Source organism: Phyllostomus discolor, chromosome 4 (assembly GCF_004126475.2).
Source record: "Phyllostomus discolor isolate MPI-MPIP mPhyDis1 chromosome 4, mPhyDis1.pri.v3, whole genome shotgun sequence".
Lineage (NCBI taxonomy): Eukaryota > Metazoa > Chordata > Mammalia > Chiroptera > Phyllostomidae > Phyllostomus > Phyllostomus discolor.
This window is the reverse complement of record NC_040906.2, coordinates 205,496,256-205,510,949: the sequence shown is the minus strand read 5'-3', so window position 1 is coordinate 205,510,949 and position 14,694 is coordinate 205,496,256. Positions and strand designations below refer to the sequence as shown.

Genomic DNA, 14,694 nt, shown 5'->3' with positions numbered 1-14,694 from the left:
AGGGTGGCGTAAATGGGGCACATCCGGGGAAGCATTTCCTAGAACTCTTTAGCCAGTGAACGGGGAGAGGAGCGTGCATCTACGTGCTGCCGCGCCCGTGCCGGAGGCCGAGGCCGTCGGCCGCGTGTCTGAGTGTGACCACACCGTGTCCAGGTGAACGTCCTCAACAGCAGCTGTCGTCACAGCTGACAACTCGCTCAACCAGGTTAAACAGACGAATAACCTGTCATCGAATCAGAAAACAGGCAATTACTTCAGAGCAATTTGCTTACAACGGAAAGGCAGTTTGTGTCGGCGAAACCAGCCTGTGTCACTCTGTCCCTCATCCCCTCGCCGTTGGTGATGTCGTTAGAATCCACTCGCCGCCACTTAAGGGGTGAAAGCTCATCAAAGCACTCTGCATGCAGCCACTGTGTGCCCACGGACATTCTGTGGCGCCACCTGCAGGAGACACAGCACGTGACAGGAGGGGTGCCGAAAGGGTCGTGAGGTCTGAGGGACGGACCCACTCCAGAGCCCGCCTTACTTGTCTCCCCAGTGGACAGTGCTGGGCACCAACAGCCGTTTCCTCCGCTGGGTGCCCCCCACGGCTCCCCAGGTCCTTGCTCGGCACGGTGGGGTGCACTCTAGGCAAAAATCAGCAAATAAGGCCTCACACAATGACCACCAATAAGACATCTCTTGATTATGTAATCTGTCCCATCACTCACCGCTTGCTGACACATCTTCGTCTTCCCCTTCCTAATTGCCTAGCTTGTGACATTTTCCAGAGAGCCTTTCCCCGCAAACTCACACATTCCGGTTTGTTTACCGTAAGCAGTCTTACCCCGAGCATTTCCTGCCAGCCGTGTTCCGCAGATAAGAGCTTCTGTGCAGTAAAGGCCGTGGGTGGGTGCCCCGTTAGCGTGTGTGCTCGGGGACTGGACCAGGTCATCTTTCTTCCTCTCCCGGGGCCAGAAAACTAAGCAAATGGATAGCAGGCTGCAGGCTAAGCCTCTCCTTCCCAGCTCTCCCTGCACCCAGGGCTTCTAGGTTGTACCCACACCCCGCATGTCCTCCTAAACTCCAAGCTCACGCACCCAGTTAGCCGCTCGACGTCTCTGACTTAGCTGTGTAACAGGCTGTCGGACTGACTATGAGCACAAATCCCCTTCCCCAGCTTCCAGCGCGCACACACGCACCACCTTTCTTCTCGCAGGCATTCCCGTCTCGGTAACGTTCTCTCTCCCCTTCTGTCTCCTTGGGGGAAACCATCACACTCGTGCTCGCCCATGGATCCAGTCTGCCCACAGTTCTTGCCATCGCTACCTTCCAGATCCGCCCAGAACCGCCCACCCAAGCCCGCCTGTGGCCCAGCCTTCCTGGCCAAGCCCCCACATCTCCCAGGCGGCTCGCTGGAGCAGCCCCGACCTGCCTCCTGCTTTCACCCTTCCCCCGGGGGTCTCTGCTGAGCCCGCCATCCGCAGGGCTGTCTCAGAGAGATGCATCGCGGTGTGTCCCTCCCCGGCTCAAAGACTGCAGTGGTTCCCCGTCTCTCAGAATGGCAGCCAGAGCTCTCCGACGGCCTTTGGGGGCTTCTACCTCCCAGACCCCCCTCGACTGTCTGACTCCGTCGTCTACCGTTTAGCTGCCCTCCACCCTCCGTCAGCCGCCCCACCCTCTGCGCTCCACCTCGCACAAACCAAGTGCATGTGGCCTCGGGGCCCGGGTGATGCTGCAGCTTTGGCCTGGGAAGCGCGTCCCCCAGGTGGCCGTGCTGCCTGCTTCTCTCTTCTCCTCATCTCGGACATCCGCTGCGATGCACCTCAGCCGTAATGAGGCACTCCCGATTCCCTGGTCCTCTCTTCAGCCCGTGACCCCCACCTTCCCTCACCTTCCCTGGGATCTGTCCCCTCTCTGCTTTTTATCCTCCTCCCCACGTGTCACCATCCGAAACACCCTACAGCTCATTCAGTCTTTCAGGGTGTATTGTCCTCGTCTCGTGGGCGAGCACAGACACTTCCGTTCACCGCTGCGTCCCCAGCGCCCACGGCCGTCTGGCACAAAGTGGCTTTCCGTAAACACCACATAAACCAATTAATAGCTGAGCAAACGCCCTGGACTTGATCCCAGCTTAGAGGAGAACGTGATCGAGTAACATGAGGAGAACAGTAGCTTAGAGCTGCAAGCAAAGAGACCTCGGCCACCGTGCTGTGGAGTCGGGGTGTCATGTGCGCGCTGGGAAACCACGGGCGGGGGCTGAGCCCGCCGTGCCCCAAGAGCTGAAGTCGGGGTGACGGAAACCAGCTTGCAGACTAGGAACAATGATGATGAAAGGAGAATTGTGTTCTTTTTTTTTCTTTTTTTTACTTTTTTTTAAGATTTCATTTATTTATTTATTTTTAGAGAAGGAAGGGGGGAGAGAGAGAGAGAGAGAGAGACATCAATGTGCGGTTGCTGGGGGCCGTGGCCTGCAACTCAAGCATGTACCCTGGCTGGGAATCGAACCTGCGACGCTTTGGTTCGCAGGCCGCGCTCAATCCACTGAGCTACGGCAGCCAGGGCAAGAATTGTGTTCTTCATCGGTAGCCTCTTGGTCATCATGATGAATGCACTCAGTGGTGTCACTGGGCTGCAGACCGTCACCGTGGGGTGGAACGGTGGTACCCGTTCTCAAGATGGGTCTGAAACCAGTGGAGTCCGGACTGAGGCACGAAACCCCCGCATGACGAGATCACCGATGATGTATCGTGAGCATCCGCCACTCGGAGAATAGGCACGTTCCCTGAAATCTGTACACGGCAACACTGTTAAACGATGTTGGTGGAGTAGTATTAAAAAAACAAACTTTGCAAAATGTATTTTCTGAGGCTAAATTGCTAGAACTGCAAAGAATAAATACTTACGTGCCTTATCTGCTTCGTCTGGTGGAACAGGAAGACTTTGGACTTTGGACCCCCCTTCCCTACCCCCTCCTCACTTTTTACTGAGACGCATTCACAAGAAAACCCGCCCAGCACCAACCGTTACTATGCTTTGCCTAAAACGTTGACTATACGTACTGTTATTCTAAAAAGCGGTTTTGTGTCTGCAGTACAACCGGTACCAGCACTACGGCGCGGAGGAGTGCGTGCTGCGGCTGGGGGGCGTGCTGTGCCCCCGGCCGGGCTGCGGGGCCGGGCTGCTGCCGGGGCCAGAGCAGAGGGAAGTCACCTGCGGAGGCGGCGACGGCCTGGGCTGCGGGGTGAGTACGGCGGCACCGGGGGTGCGGTCTGTGCATGTGCGTGTGTGAGTGTGTGCTTCGGCACGCCGGCTCGGCCACCCACGTGCTTGTTCATTTCCCCGCCGGACTCAGACATGTTTGAACTGACATATAAGAAAACTGATTGAAAAATTCTTATATAGGATATAGGATTCCAGATGTGATAGATGATTGATGATAGATAGATTTATTTTTTTTGGAAGGGAGGGAAGAGCGTCTGCTCCGGTTCGCTGTCACTGGGTCTGAGACGTGGTGAGTTCTAGACCAGCCTCTCAAAGTTTCCTTCCCGTGCTCAGCTGGTTCCGAGCGGGAACTTGTGGTCCCTTCTAAGCGCGCTCTCAGCAGACGGGCGTGAAGGGGAAGGAGGATTCCCCATCAGCGACGTCTTAGCAATGTTGTTCGCCTCGGTATTTCAAGAAATAAAAGGGAGATCAACGTGGAAAACGTGAAACGCTACTGCGTCGTAAAAATCAGTTCAAATCGAGATGAGCGAAACGAATGGTGCCCCTTCAGGAGGTGGAGTGAGAACCGTGGGAAAGGTCTGTTCTCAGAGGCTGCGGGGGTGGCCTCGCCGCCCCCCCTCCCCTGCCCCCATCTCTGGCTGCGAGCTCTCGGCGAAGGGCGAGGGAGGCGCAACTCAGAGGCGGAGGGCTCACTGAATTATAAACTGAAATGACAAACGGATAATAATCCTGACATTAAATTTCCCGCAGGCTGGAAAAGAAGGAGAGTGTGTCTGCTTATAAAATGCTATTGAACCTTGGACAGGAAACCATTTCTTTTTAAAACAGCCACATCGTGGGGGGCTTGTGACAAAGCGAGGGGCGGTAGCGGAGGTGGGTTACCCAGGCCCCATTTGGAGCCTGGGGAGTCGCGTGTGCCCCAGGGAGCACCCCTGCCCTCTGCACGGGCGCCTGCCTGTCACGCAACGGGGCCCACCAAGCCCTGGGCTGAGCAACACAGCTGAGGGAGGGGCAGTGCAAAAACAAGGAGACACCGTGAGGTGTCGGGGGAAATACCTCCGGGCTGGTAATCGTGGTTGCCTCGGCGTGAGAACTCAAGGAGGGGGTGCTCACCTTAGGAATTACGGGAATGGAGCCTGTCTCCAGCCTCAAGGGCCATCACTGCCTGTAGCGGCTGGGCCAAGGGGGCGTGGCCTCCGCAGGCAGCCAAACCCCGGGGTCAGAAAGCTGGAGGTTCTGACTTCTTCTTTCCAGATGAGTTACACGGAGTTTTCAACTAATAGCCAGGCGGTGTGCTTCTGCCTGCGAACTGCCCACTGCCCTCTCTTTAGGGAGTGAAGCGTCTCACTCCCTGAAGCTGGGCATTAAGATCTAACTTTCTCCACGCGGCGGGGAGTCTTTCGGCCCATCTTCAGGCGCTCACCTGACTTTAGAGAATTCTGAAGGTCGGACGTCATTTGTAACTGTCGAACTCCTTTATCTTCCTCACACAACGTGACACTGAACGTGACACAATATTTAATCTCCAAATCGTGGGAAGTTCCGCGGGAAGTGAACTGAGCTGGTTTTACATCTTCGAGTGGAGAGAACTGGGGGGCAACCCCTTACCTCATGGCAGGTTTCCGTCTCTAATTGTGTTTCTTCATCCTTTGGAAATTCGAGGTGATGAGTCGTGTTTTATTTTGACTTGTCTGCTTTGTTGTCTTGAGAGGCGAGCCTGCTCGTTTGTGCACGGCTTTTCTGTTGTTGTGCAGCAGCGAACCCCCAGTTTTAGCCGTTTCATTGATGAGCGTGTGTTCTCTCGAAGGGTCTCCGAGGGTCCGCAATCCGGGAGCGATGCAGCGGGGGGTGGGTTCTGGCTCGGAGGCCGAGCTGGGCTGGGCTCGTGGGGGAGGGGCGATTTTCCCTGCTCATCCTTCTTCGTGCTCCGGGCTGACCTAGTAGGCAAACTGACATGAGACAGATTAGCAGGAGAAAACACTCAAATTTGGCTGTGTGTATACAGGGGTTCCATAAGAACATGAGACCCAAGGGCAAGTCAGGAGGTCGGAGCTTTCTTGCGGCCCTGAGCTGGGAGCAGGGTGAGAATGGTTTGGGGCTTGCGAGGGGAGGAAGGGAATTCAATAAGTGGGTGCTGGCGGGGCCGTCCTTAACCCTGGGACAAAGGGGACCTCGGTCAGATGGGTTCTCCCGGTCACACCTAGTCCGAATCAAACTATGGATTTCTGTGCCGGCACCTCCGTTTCTGGGCCAGGTCTCCTGTCTAAACTCTTTTTGGCATCTGTGGGGAAGCCCATGGTTCCTACTTAGTCTTTGGGTCTTAAAAATAACCCGCTTCAAATGACGTTTCAAAGAGGCTTATTGGGGGTGCAAACTCAACCAACCTTCTGGGAGCAGACTGCTGGCCAGGGAGACCCCGGCTTCTCCTGGCTGCTGGCAGAAGGCCGCAGTTTCTCAACACGTGGCCCTGGCCTTGGGCCGTCTGTTCCCAGGACTGCAGCTGACTGACCTGGAGGAGGTTGTCCCAGAGAGGAGAGGGAGGCCACCGTGCCTCGCTTGGCCCCATCGCAAAAGCTACACCCTGCCCGCTCTGCTCCACTCCGGCAGAATCAGGGTCCTAGGTCCAGCCCACCATCAGGGGGACGGGCAATTAGGGCCCATCTTAAAGGAAAGGGTGTCAAGGAATTCACAGATGTGTTTCAAACCAACACAGCTCACAGTTTGAAAAGGTGGAAAAGAAGAACAACGAGAAAGGATTTTCTGAAAGAGGCACTGAACTGGATGCTGCCTTTTCCCTGCCTCCCTGGGCTGCCCCACCCCCCACACACTCTTCCCACCTCAATTCCCGTCACTCCAGCTTCTCGACAGAAAGACACTGACCCCGTCATTCCCCCCTCTCCTTCAGACCCTCAGCTTCCACGAAGGATGCTAGCCCGACTAAGGAGGCTTCGGGGATTCTGTAGTAAGTGGTTAAAAAGGAGACTGGGCGGGATGCCTTCAAGTTTGGACCCTGACTCCACCAACTACTCGTGGTCTTAGATTTGGGGCCTCTGTTTGCTCATCTCTAAATGGTAGGAGACTGACATAAATATCAAGTGACATAGTAGGTATAAAGTGCTTAGAACAGCGTCTGGCGTTGAGTGTATATTTATTGAATCAAAAGCTTGGTGTTTATCAAAAGCTCACCCAAAGACCTAATATTCAAGGAAAATTAAACTGGTTGCTGTTGTATACGGTTTCCGTCCGAAGGAACAGACTTCAGCACTTTGGTTGCCTTTGGCTTCCTTACAGTCGGGGCGAAGGTTAGTATTGATGAGTCTCTTGTTCCGGCTCCTGGCGACCGATGTCCGCTGGGAAATCAGATCACACGGTCCTGTGGCCCCGCTCTGTCATGGGACTAAGCTGTCACCCGGAGAACGGCGTGTGTCAGTCAGTAAGTGAAGGCAGGGTTTCTATTTAAATAGTGATGTGGGTCCATCTAGGAAGGGTCTGATAGATGTGATGGTTCCAGCAAATTTATTATTATGATGAAGAACTATTTGAGATTAAGCACCACCTCCCCGGACTGGTGGGAAGTGGTGCTCCATCCTCAGACAAGCTGAAGTGTTGCCCTGGTTTCGTGCCTTTGTATTCCTGTCCTCAGTTTTTGTGTTCCGGTCTTCATTAACCCCAGGTATTGGGGGCTCAGCATTCGCCGAATGAATGAATGAATGAATGAATCGTAACATTGAGGCAATCTGAAGGCGCTATCACTTCCATTTTCAAATATTCACTATCATTTATCCAATATTAGACTTTCTTACCTTGCCTCAACAAGAACGTCATCAAAATATATTTAAAAACCTCCATATATTTATACAACATACAGTGTTTCACTCGCACACACTATACATAATCTGGAATGCCAAAATAGACTAAGTTCAGAGATCCACAAAAAGTTCATTAGGGACCTGCAAGGACTATAAAAATTTGAGTCTACACGCCCTGTGAAAGGCTACCCAGCCAATAAAGAATTGTGTGCGTTCTCATATGTAAAATGTCTACATCTTGGGAGCAGTGAGGTTTCAGTTTTGACACAACATGTACCCGTTTTGCACGGACAGACGGGATTCAGTGGAGAACGTGTTTGGGGATCAAACAGCCAGACCTCACTGTTTGCTAACCTTTGACCATACTTTTCCTACTGCTCATGAAATCATTCATTGACTTCCTGAGGAATTCATGTAAGCATTATTCTTTTCTCTGGCCTTCTTGCTATTCATCAGCACTATCTCAGTAACTCTGATGACTCCAGAGTAAAACGTTGACATGTTTAATACTAGAAGGCAGCAACAAAATGTGGACTGCAGTCTACCCACCAACCGGGGGATGCAGAAAGCCATGGCCATCAAACCCTGTCAATTTTCTATAAATAAAGCATCTTTGACTTCTGTGGCGGTGTTTTGGGATATCACATGTCGGGAAATAATTTCTTAAAATAATACTGGCAACTGGATGAAGGGTTTTCTGTTTTAACTTAGAAATCCAAGGGCAAGATTTAACTAAAAAATAAAAAAATTAAAAAAACAGGAAAAAATACACATTTACATGAAAACCAAAGATTTATTTAGAAACCAAGTTCCTGGCTGTTAGGTAAGGAACAAAGCCGCACTTCTTAAGGCCTCCGATAGTCAGCCCCTGGTCGAGTGACGCGGCGAGAAGCCCCAGTGTAGACTGCCCGAGGAGCCACCGCAGGCCGGCATCGGGGCCCTCACACCGGCCCTCCTAACCAAGTTAGTGTTTTGCATCGTTTTCCTAGAAAGGGGTCGGAAAAGTTTTAGAGCCTAAAGTTACAAAGGCCCCATCACAACCCACGCAAGGATGGGGTGCAGTCTGCTGTGTGCAAAGACATTTCTTGTTGGAAATGGTGGCATTGAACTACTTACAACAGCAGCATTAAGACATCGTTGAAAACCTTAGTTCGGTACGAGTCCTTGTCGGCCTGACAAAGGAAAGCGGCTGATGAAGACAAAGAGCGATGCTTGGTCTGTCTCTCACAGACACAACTAACGAGTGAGTTAAAAAATTAATCACTAGATGGGAAGCCTGCTTTTTCACTGTGTGGAGCTCAGAAATAGAAAGCAAGCAGATGGTCAATATTTAATAAGGAAAACAAAATGGTTGCTTTGCCTAGTCTTTAAAGATATTTTCAATGCATAGATACACATAATTTAATTAAATTATGAGATGTGGAACACTATACTGACTTCTCCTTTTCTTAAAAAAGCCTAGAGATTAAAACCTAGACTCTGAATTGAGGGGGTTTACACCGTGATGCTTTCGAGGAGACCCCAAAAAGGACAGGTGCTTTTCATGATGAGTGGCACAGGTGTGCAAGCATCAGGTGAGCTCCGGCTGGACCCTGCTCACCTCGGTCCCCCGGCCCGCCCAGCATGGAAAGTGGAATCACAGCTTGCTGACGCACTGCTTTTTGATATGCAAGATGTTATTTACCAAAAAGTATTTTAAAAACAAAGTTAATGTTATGAAATGTCAAAAAAAAATATGCACTCTATTTATTTGACATGTGTCCAAAAATCTAATTTAAGCTCTCAAATTGGCTCCTTTGCCGACTGGAAACAAGGCTCGCTAGACTTCCTGCACGTGAGACAGCTTGAAGCACAGAGACAGAAAGCTTCTATTTATTTTAATTAGAGGAACCGTTCGCGGAAGCACAGTTGTGCACGCCATTCCCCCGGAACACAGTCATCCGTGGGCAAATGTTCCTAGAAAGTGCTCCGTGGTCCGAAATAGGAGTATACGTTGGCTAACAACACAGACCACTGATCCCTGCACTAGTCTTGGGCTAACTTTGGTCACAATAAGGGGAAATATGCAATAACGATACCCTTTCAAAGTGGTGAGCACCGTCGCCTGGAACAGTGTGTCAGGAAGTTAACCCCGGGGGCAGCCGGGTGGAGAGTCTGCCGGCCGGAGGGGAGCACAGAATGTCTCAGGAGGCGGACTTCCGCTGACGGGGACTCGGTCTCTACGTTTATTTAGATCCCGAGTTTCCTGCGGGGGAGGGCTGCGCCATCCAACACGGTAGCCGCTCGCCACCGTATTTGGTTCCTCGGTCACAGCAGCCACGTGTCAGGTGCCCACGGGCCACACGTGGCCCCCGGCTGTGGCCTGGACAGCGCAGAGGAGCACAGTTTCATCACGGTCACAGAAAGCTCCCTAGGACGGCGCGAATCTGCAGAGAGACCCGGACGTGGCCCGCAGCAGTGAGGTTTGCACACTCAGCCTCGCGACTCTCCCGTGCAAGCACTTTGGCCTCTTCGGTTCTGGCTGAAAAGCAACACCTCCCGTAAATCAAAGCGGTTATCTAGATATAAGAACAGCGCAGACTCATGTTTTGAAAGCGAGCCTGCTGTAGCCCAGGCTCCGTCACCAGGAGGGGGGTCAGAGGGGAGCGGAGGGGCTGCACGTGGGGATCCGGGGTCAGCTGGCCAGACACCCCAGTGAGGCTGAGTGTGCTCTGCAGGACCTCACACGTCCAGGGTGCAGGCACACGTGCTGCCCGAGCAAGCAGAACAGCACAGAGGCTCTCCTAACTCTCCAGAGCAGGGCGTCACACTCATGTTTGCCAGGGCCCATGTCAGCCTCGCGGTGGCCTTCAAAGGGCCGAGTGTAACTTTAGGACCGTGTACATGTAACTGCCCCTTAACCAGGGGCAGGGAGCTTGGCGCTGCTGCCAGGCAGAAACCAGGCGCCGGGCCAGATGAAACAGGGTGGAGGGCCGGACTCGGCCGCGGGCCCTGTGTTGGCCGCCTGTGCTCTAGAGCAAGAACTGCCTTTTGTGTGGTGCGTCTTCTAAGACGGGTGTGTCACGGGACCACCGGGGCGAGAAACCACGGGCCCTGTGTTCCCGAGCGCACGGGGCCGACTGGCGGGCCTGGGACGGGAAGGGTGCTCGAGTGGGCATGGAGGACCCCAGCCCAGGACCCGCGACGCTTCCTTCTGTGTAGAGAACCAATTGTGCATATATATCGTGTAATTGTACGCTACGTATTTGTGAGATGACATGTTTTAGCGAAATCTGTGCATTTCGGAAACTGCCAAGGATGTGTCATGTGACATGCTGCCGGCCCACAGAGAGAACAGGATGAACCTTTGTGACCGTGAGCTGTTCCTAGCGTGTTTTCAGGCGGGCCCTGTAAGTGAACACGAGAGGCCGTGTAACCGCACAGAACAAGGGACATCACGGTGCACAAAGCGTCCTCACACAGCAGGTGTCGGTACTCGCTCATCTCCTGTCAGCCGCGTGACAGTGACAAAGGGCCCACGTGACAATGACAAAGGGACCTCGGGGCTCAGATCTTCGTGCTCGTTCTGTGCACCGTCAGGACTCGCTGGGCACTCTGACGGGAACGAGCAGAATGCGGCGGTATCGGGGCCGCAGTGGCCGTAACTGCCCCTGGGGGGCGCTCTCCCGGGGCCGGAGCTCCCCTGCCTGGCCTTCGGTGTGGGGTGTCTCCTCCTCGTCCTTCCCAGGGCCCATCGGGAGCTCCGGGGGACACGGAGCTGTGCTCCGTCTCCTTGTGCCGATATCCTACCCCCTTCCCCCCGCCCCCACTCTTTCTCAGGTCTTCTAGCCCCAGGGGGTCGCAGCTTCTTTCCCACTGGCCTCCAGCTTTCTATTCTCTGCAGGACAGCAGCCCCCTTGGGGACCTGGGCCCTCCCGTACGCCCGTCCAGGTCACGGCTTCCGCCACCCCTCCCATCATGCCTTCCCCTCACACCGCCTTCAGGAAGCGGCCCCGGGGGCCTGGCCCGGTCACCCGGCTCATTCCTTACAGACCCGGGCTCCCGTCCCGTCTGGCCTCCGGGTCATGGGCAGGGTCGTCAGAGCAGGCTCTTTGTTCTCTCCTCCCCCCCGCCCTCCTTTACTACTATTTTTTATTGTGGAAAATATATATATCTCAGCATTTTCCATTTATAACCACTTCAAGTGTACAGTTCAATGACATTAAATACATGCATAATGTTGTATAACCAGCACCACTGTCTATTTCCAAAATTCTTACCGTCCCACACAGAAACTCTGGACCCGTTTACAACAACGGCGACAACTAGCTCCCCATCCCCTCCGGCCCCCGGTAACCTCTAACCTACCTGCTGTCGCTATGAGTTTGCCTGTTCTAGGAATTTCATACATGTAGAATCACAGAGCCTCTGTCTTTGTGTCTCGTTTATGCATTTAGCCCGATGTTTTCAAGGCTCGCCCCTGCTGTGGCAGGTGTCAGAACTTCATCCCTTTGCACCTCGGAGTAATATTCCCCTGTGCAGCTGTGCGGGTAGACCACAGTTGCTTTCTCCCGTCTTCCGTTACATTGTATCAGTGGGAGCAGCCCTTCCTCCCCGTGGGCCGGGCGGTGGGCTCTCTGACTGCAGGCACATATATAATAATAAAAAGCCTTAGGCTCATTGTAAGTTGCATTTCTGCTCTCAAGTCCTTAAAAATGCCTTATCTCAAAAAGTAGATTTTTTTAAATCATTCGATCTCCTCCCTCTGCCCCCGGAGGCCCAGCCCTTGGCTCCGTACCTCTGTGCACTTGGTGTGAGACCCCAAAGCCGCTGGTACCGCTCCCCGGGTTCCCGGGGGGTCCATCACATCCACCCTGTGGCCCTGCCTCTGTATTCATCTTCAGCTGAGGCTGGCAGCAACGGCAACAGCTGGTCACTCATTGTATCCCGAGAGACCTGAGAAGTGTCTGCTCCGTCCCTGTCCACAGTTGGTTTTTAATTCCAGCACTCAAAATTAGTTTTGCCTCAAATAAAAATAATGTAACACTGCAGACCAAACGAAGCTCCGTGTCCCAATTTGGGCAGCAAAACCCTAAGCCCAGCTCCTGCAGGTAAAACAGCAATGGGGTCCAGCTGGAAATACGTACCTTACGCACATGCTGCAAAGATCTGTCAAGATATCTGCAAAGCATATTCTTTGCAACGCTATTTTGTAGTAGATAAAAAAATTGGGAACAATCAAATTTTCAATAACATTATAGTGGTCACACACACTTTTGACATCTCTATCCAGTGAAACACAAAACCCTGTTGAAACGAATAAGGCCATTCTGTGTGTTACGTAGCAAGCGTTAGCATCTAGAATTGAGTGAAAGAGCAAGAAAGAAAATCAAGGCTCATAAACATGTAAAATATTTTCTGGGGAGAATTAAAGAAACTCGTTGCCTTAGGATGGAGAAAGTGGGGATGCAGGGAAGGAAACTGTTACTTCTCAGTTTACAACTTTCTATAATGTTTGAGCTCTCTGAACACCCGGATATATTCTCCTTGTTAAAACATAAGGGATTACCCTAGTTTATGAGATACCCTTTAAATGAAACTTCTTTTCTTTCCCATTTTTTAAATTTTATTTTAATCATTGTTCAAGTACAGTTTTCTCCCCCCTACTCCCATTCCATCCCACCCACCCAACCCTCCCCCCTTGCCCCCCATTACCCCCCACCCCTAGTTTTTGTCCATGTGTCCTCCAAATTTGTTCCTGTGAACCCTTCCCATTCCCCCCTGAAATTCCCTCTTCTCTCCCCTCTGGTCACTGTCAGACTATCCCCTATTTCAGTGTCTTTGGTTATATTTTGCTAGTTTTTTTTTGTTTTGTTATTTAGGTTCCTGTTAAAGGTGAGATCATATGGTATTTGTCTTTCACCGCCTGGCTTGTTTCACTCAGCATAATGCTCTCCAGCTCCATCCACGCTGTTGGGAAGGGTAGGAGCGCCTTCTTTCTCTGCTGCGTAGGGTTCCACTGTGTAAATGTACCACAGTTTTTTGATCCATTCATTTACTTCTTGTATGTAACAGCTAGTAATGTTATCTGTTAAAAATAAAACGCAGGGCGAGCAGTCATTAAATGAGGTCAAGTCTCGCATGACATCATACCAGAGTCTCTCTGAGGTTGGACGGGGGCAGGAAACTGGCTTTCCTCCTGGAGGAGCCCACGGGCGGGAGAGCCCAGTCCACGCAGCGGAGCTCCCGCTCCCAGGAAGGAGCGAGAGATGCAGGCGGTCGCCTGGCACCTGCTCGGGCACTTGACTTGCACGGCGCACACACGCTCCCGCCACACCCTTTTGGCTGAACGATGCATTGAAAGAAACTGGGAGTGAAGTCCGCTGGGAAATCTAACTTACGTTCTCAGAAGGGGTCCTGTGAAACACGTCACCCAAGGCGCGAACCGCTATGAATGCAAATGGGTGGATTTCCATGTTGGTCTACTTTTTAGTTTAAAGCAGCAATTTTCAACCTTTTCCGTCCCATGGCACACATAAACTAATAACTAACATTCTGCGGCACACCAAAAAATATATCTTTTTGCTGCTCTGACAAAAAAAATAGGGAGAATTTTGATTCGGTCGCATGGACAGCTATTGTTGTGTCGGCTGTTGTCATTTTTTTTAATTTGACAACCTAAGGGAAGAGCGGTCAGTGGCCCTGACTGAACAGTCAGGTCCTGCACGTTTCAAACATTCCTGTGGCACACAGGTTGACACTCAGTGGTTTAAGTCCCATCCAAATCATAGGAAAATATATTCCAATGGTCCTTTGCACCTACCTGTATGCTAGGAGCTAGATTCTTGCCGTGTATTTCATTGGTGGTTTTTGTTTATCTTCCTGCTTGTTCATACCTGTTGTCAGTGAAATGCAGAGTTCGGTGTGGCCCAGACGGAGCAAGCCCTCGGCACGGAGCACCGTGTTTCCCGCTGCTTCTCAGACGCCCCCTGGAGGAGGCGGAGCCTAGAAATGACGGCATCCACTCCCCTGGGAGGGGACGGGCCTTCCCTGGAAGGTCAAGTGGCTCCTGGGGCCAGCGGTGTCCGAGGGTCTGTGACAGGTCAGAAACCATGCAGTCCGCCGTCCTCCTCCCTTGCCCTGCATTTCAGTCGTCCAGGACTCTGCCAGGCGGCCTGCTCAGACTCTTGCTCCCGCCAGGAAGGGGTGAGGCCTGGGACTGGAAGCTGCAGGCTCCCACGCGTGTCCAGCCTGGCCCAGCCTGCTCCTGACCCCTGGCTGCCACCTTCCCTTAGGACAGCCCCTGAGCCGCCCACCCCCAACAGGCCTTTGTCCTCCTGTCCATTTCAAAGTTCATCTCAGGGGCAGAGATGATTTATTCAAGTTAATTTTACATAAGGATCTTTGTCAAGGAGAAGGGAAAACTCAAGTCAGTAAGACTACAAGCCCATAGGTCAGGTGCAGGCCAAGTGCATGCACTTGTCCCTTCTATCCGCCCTTGAACCACCAGGGTCAGAGGTGGGGAGCAAGCGGCACCCTTGCAGAACGAGACGGCACTGCCTGATGCCTGATGAGTGGTAGGGAGTCATCTGTCAGGTGCACCTCTGGCTGCACTTCCAGCATGACAGACAGCCACCCTCCTCCGTGCGGAAGAAGCCAGCCTGGAAGGCCCCTTTCCGGGCGCGGGCCGTCACTCTGATCG

General features: G+C 52.6%; 1 protein-coding gene across 1 annotated transcript in view; it reads left to right on the top strand.

Moving 5' to 3' along the window:
• The window catches only part of PRKN (parkin RBR E3 ubiquitin protein ligase), a 976,089-nt gene that overhangs the window by 854,331 nt on the left and 107,064 nt on the right, over positions 1–14,694 (top strand). Inside the window, exon 9 of the mRNA XM_036024958.1 lies at positions 3,074–3,223. Coding sequence (XP_035880851.1) covers positions 3,074–3,223 — 150 coding nt within the window. The remainder of the gene's footprint in view (positions 1–3,073; positions 3,224–14,694) is intronic.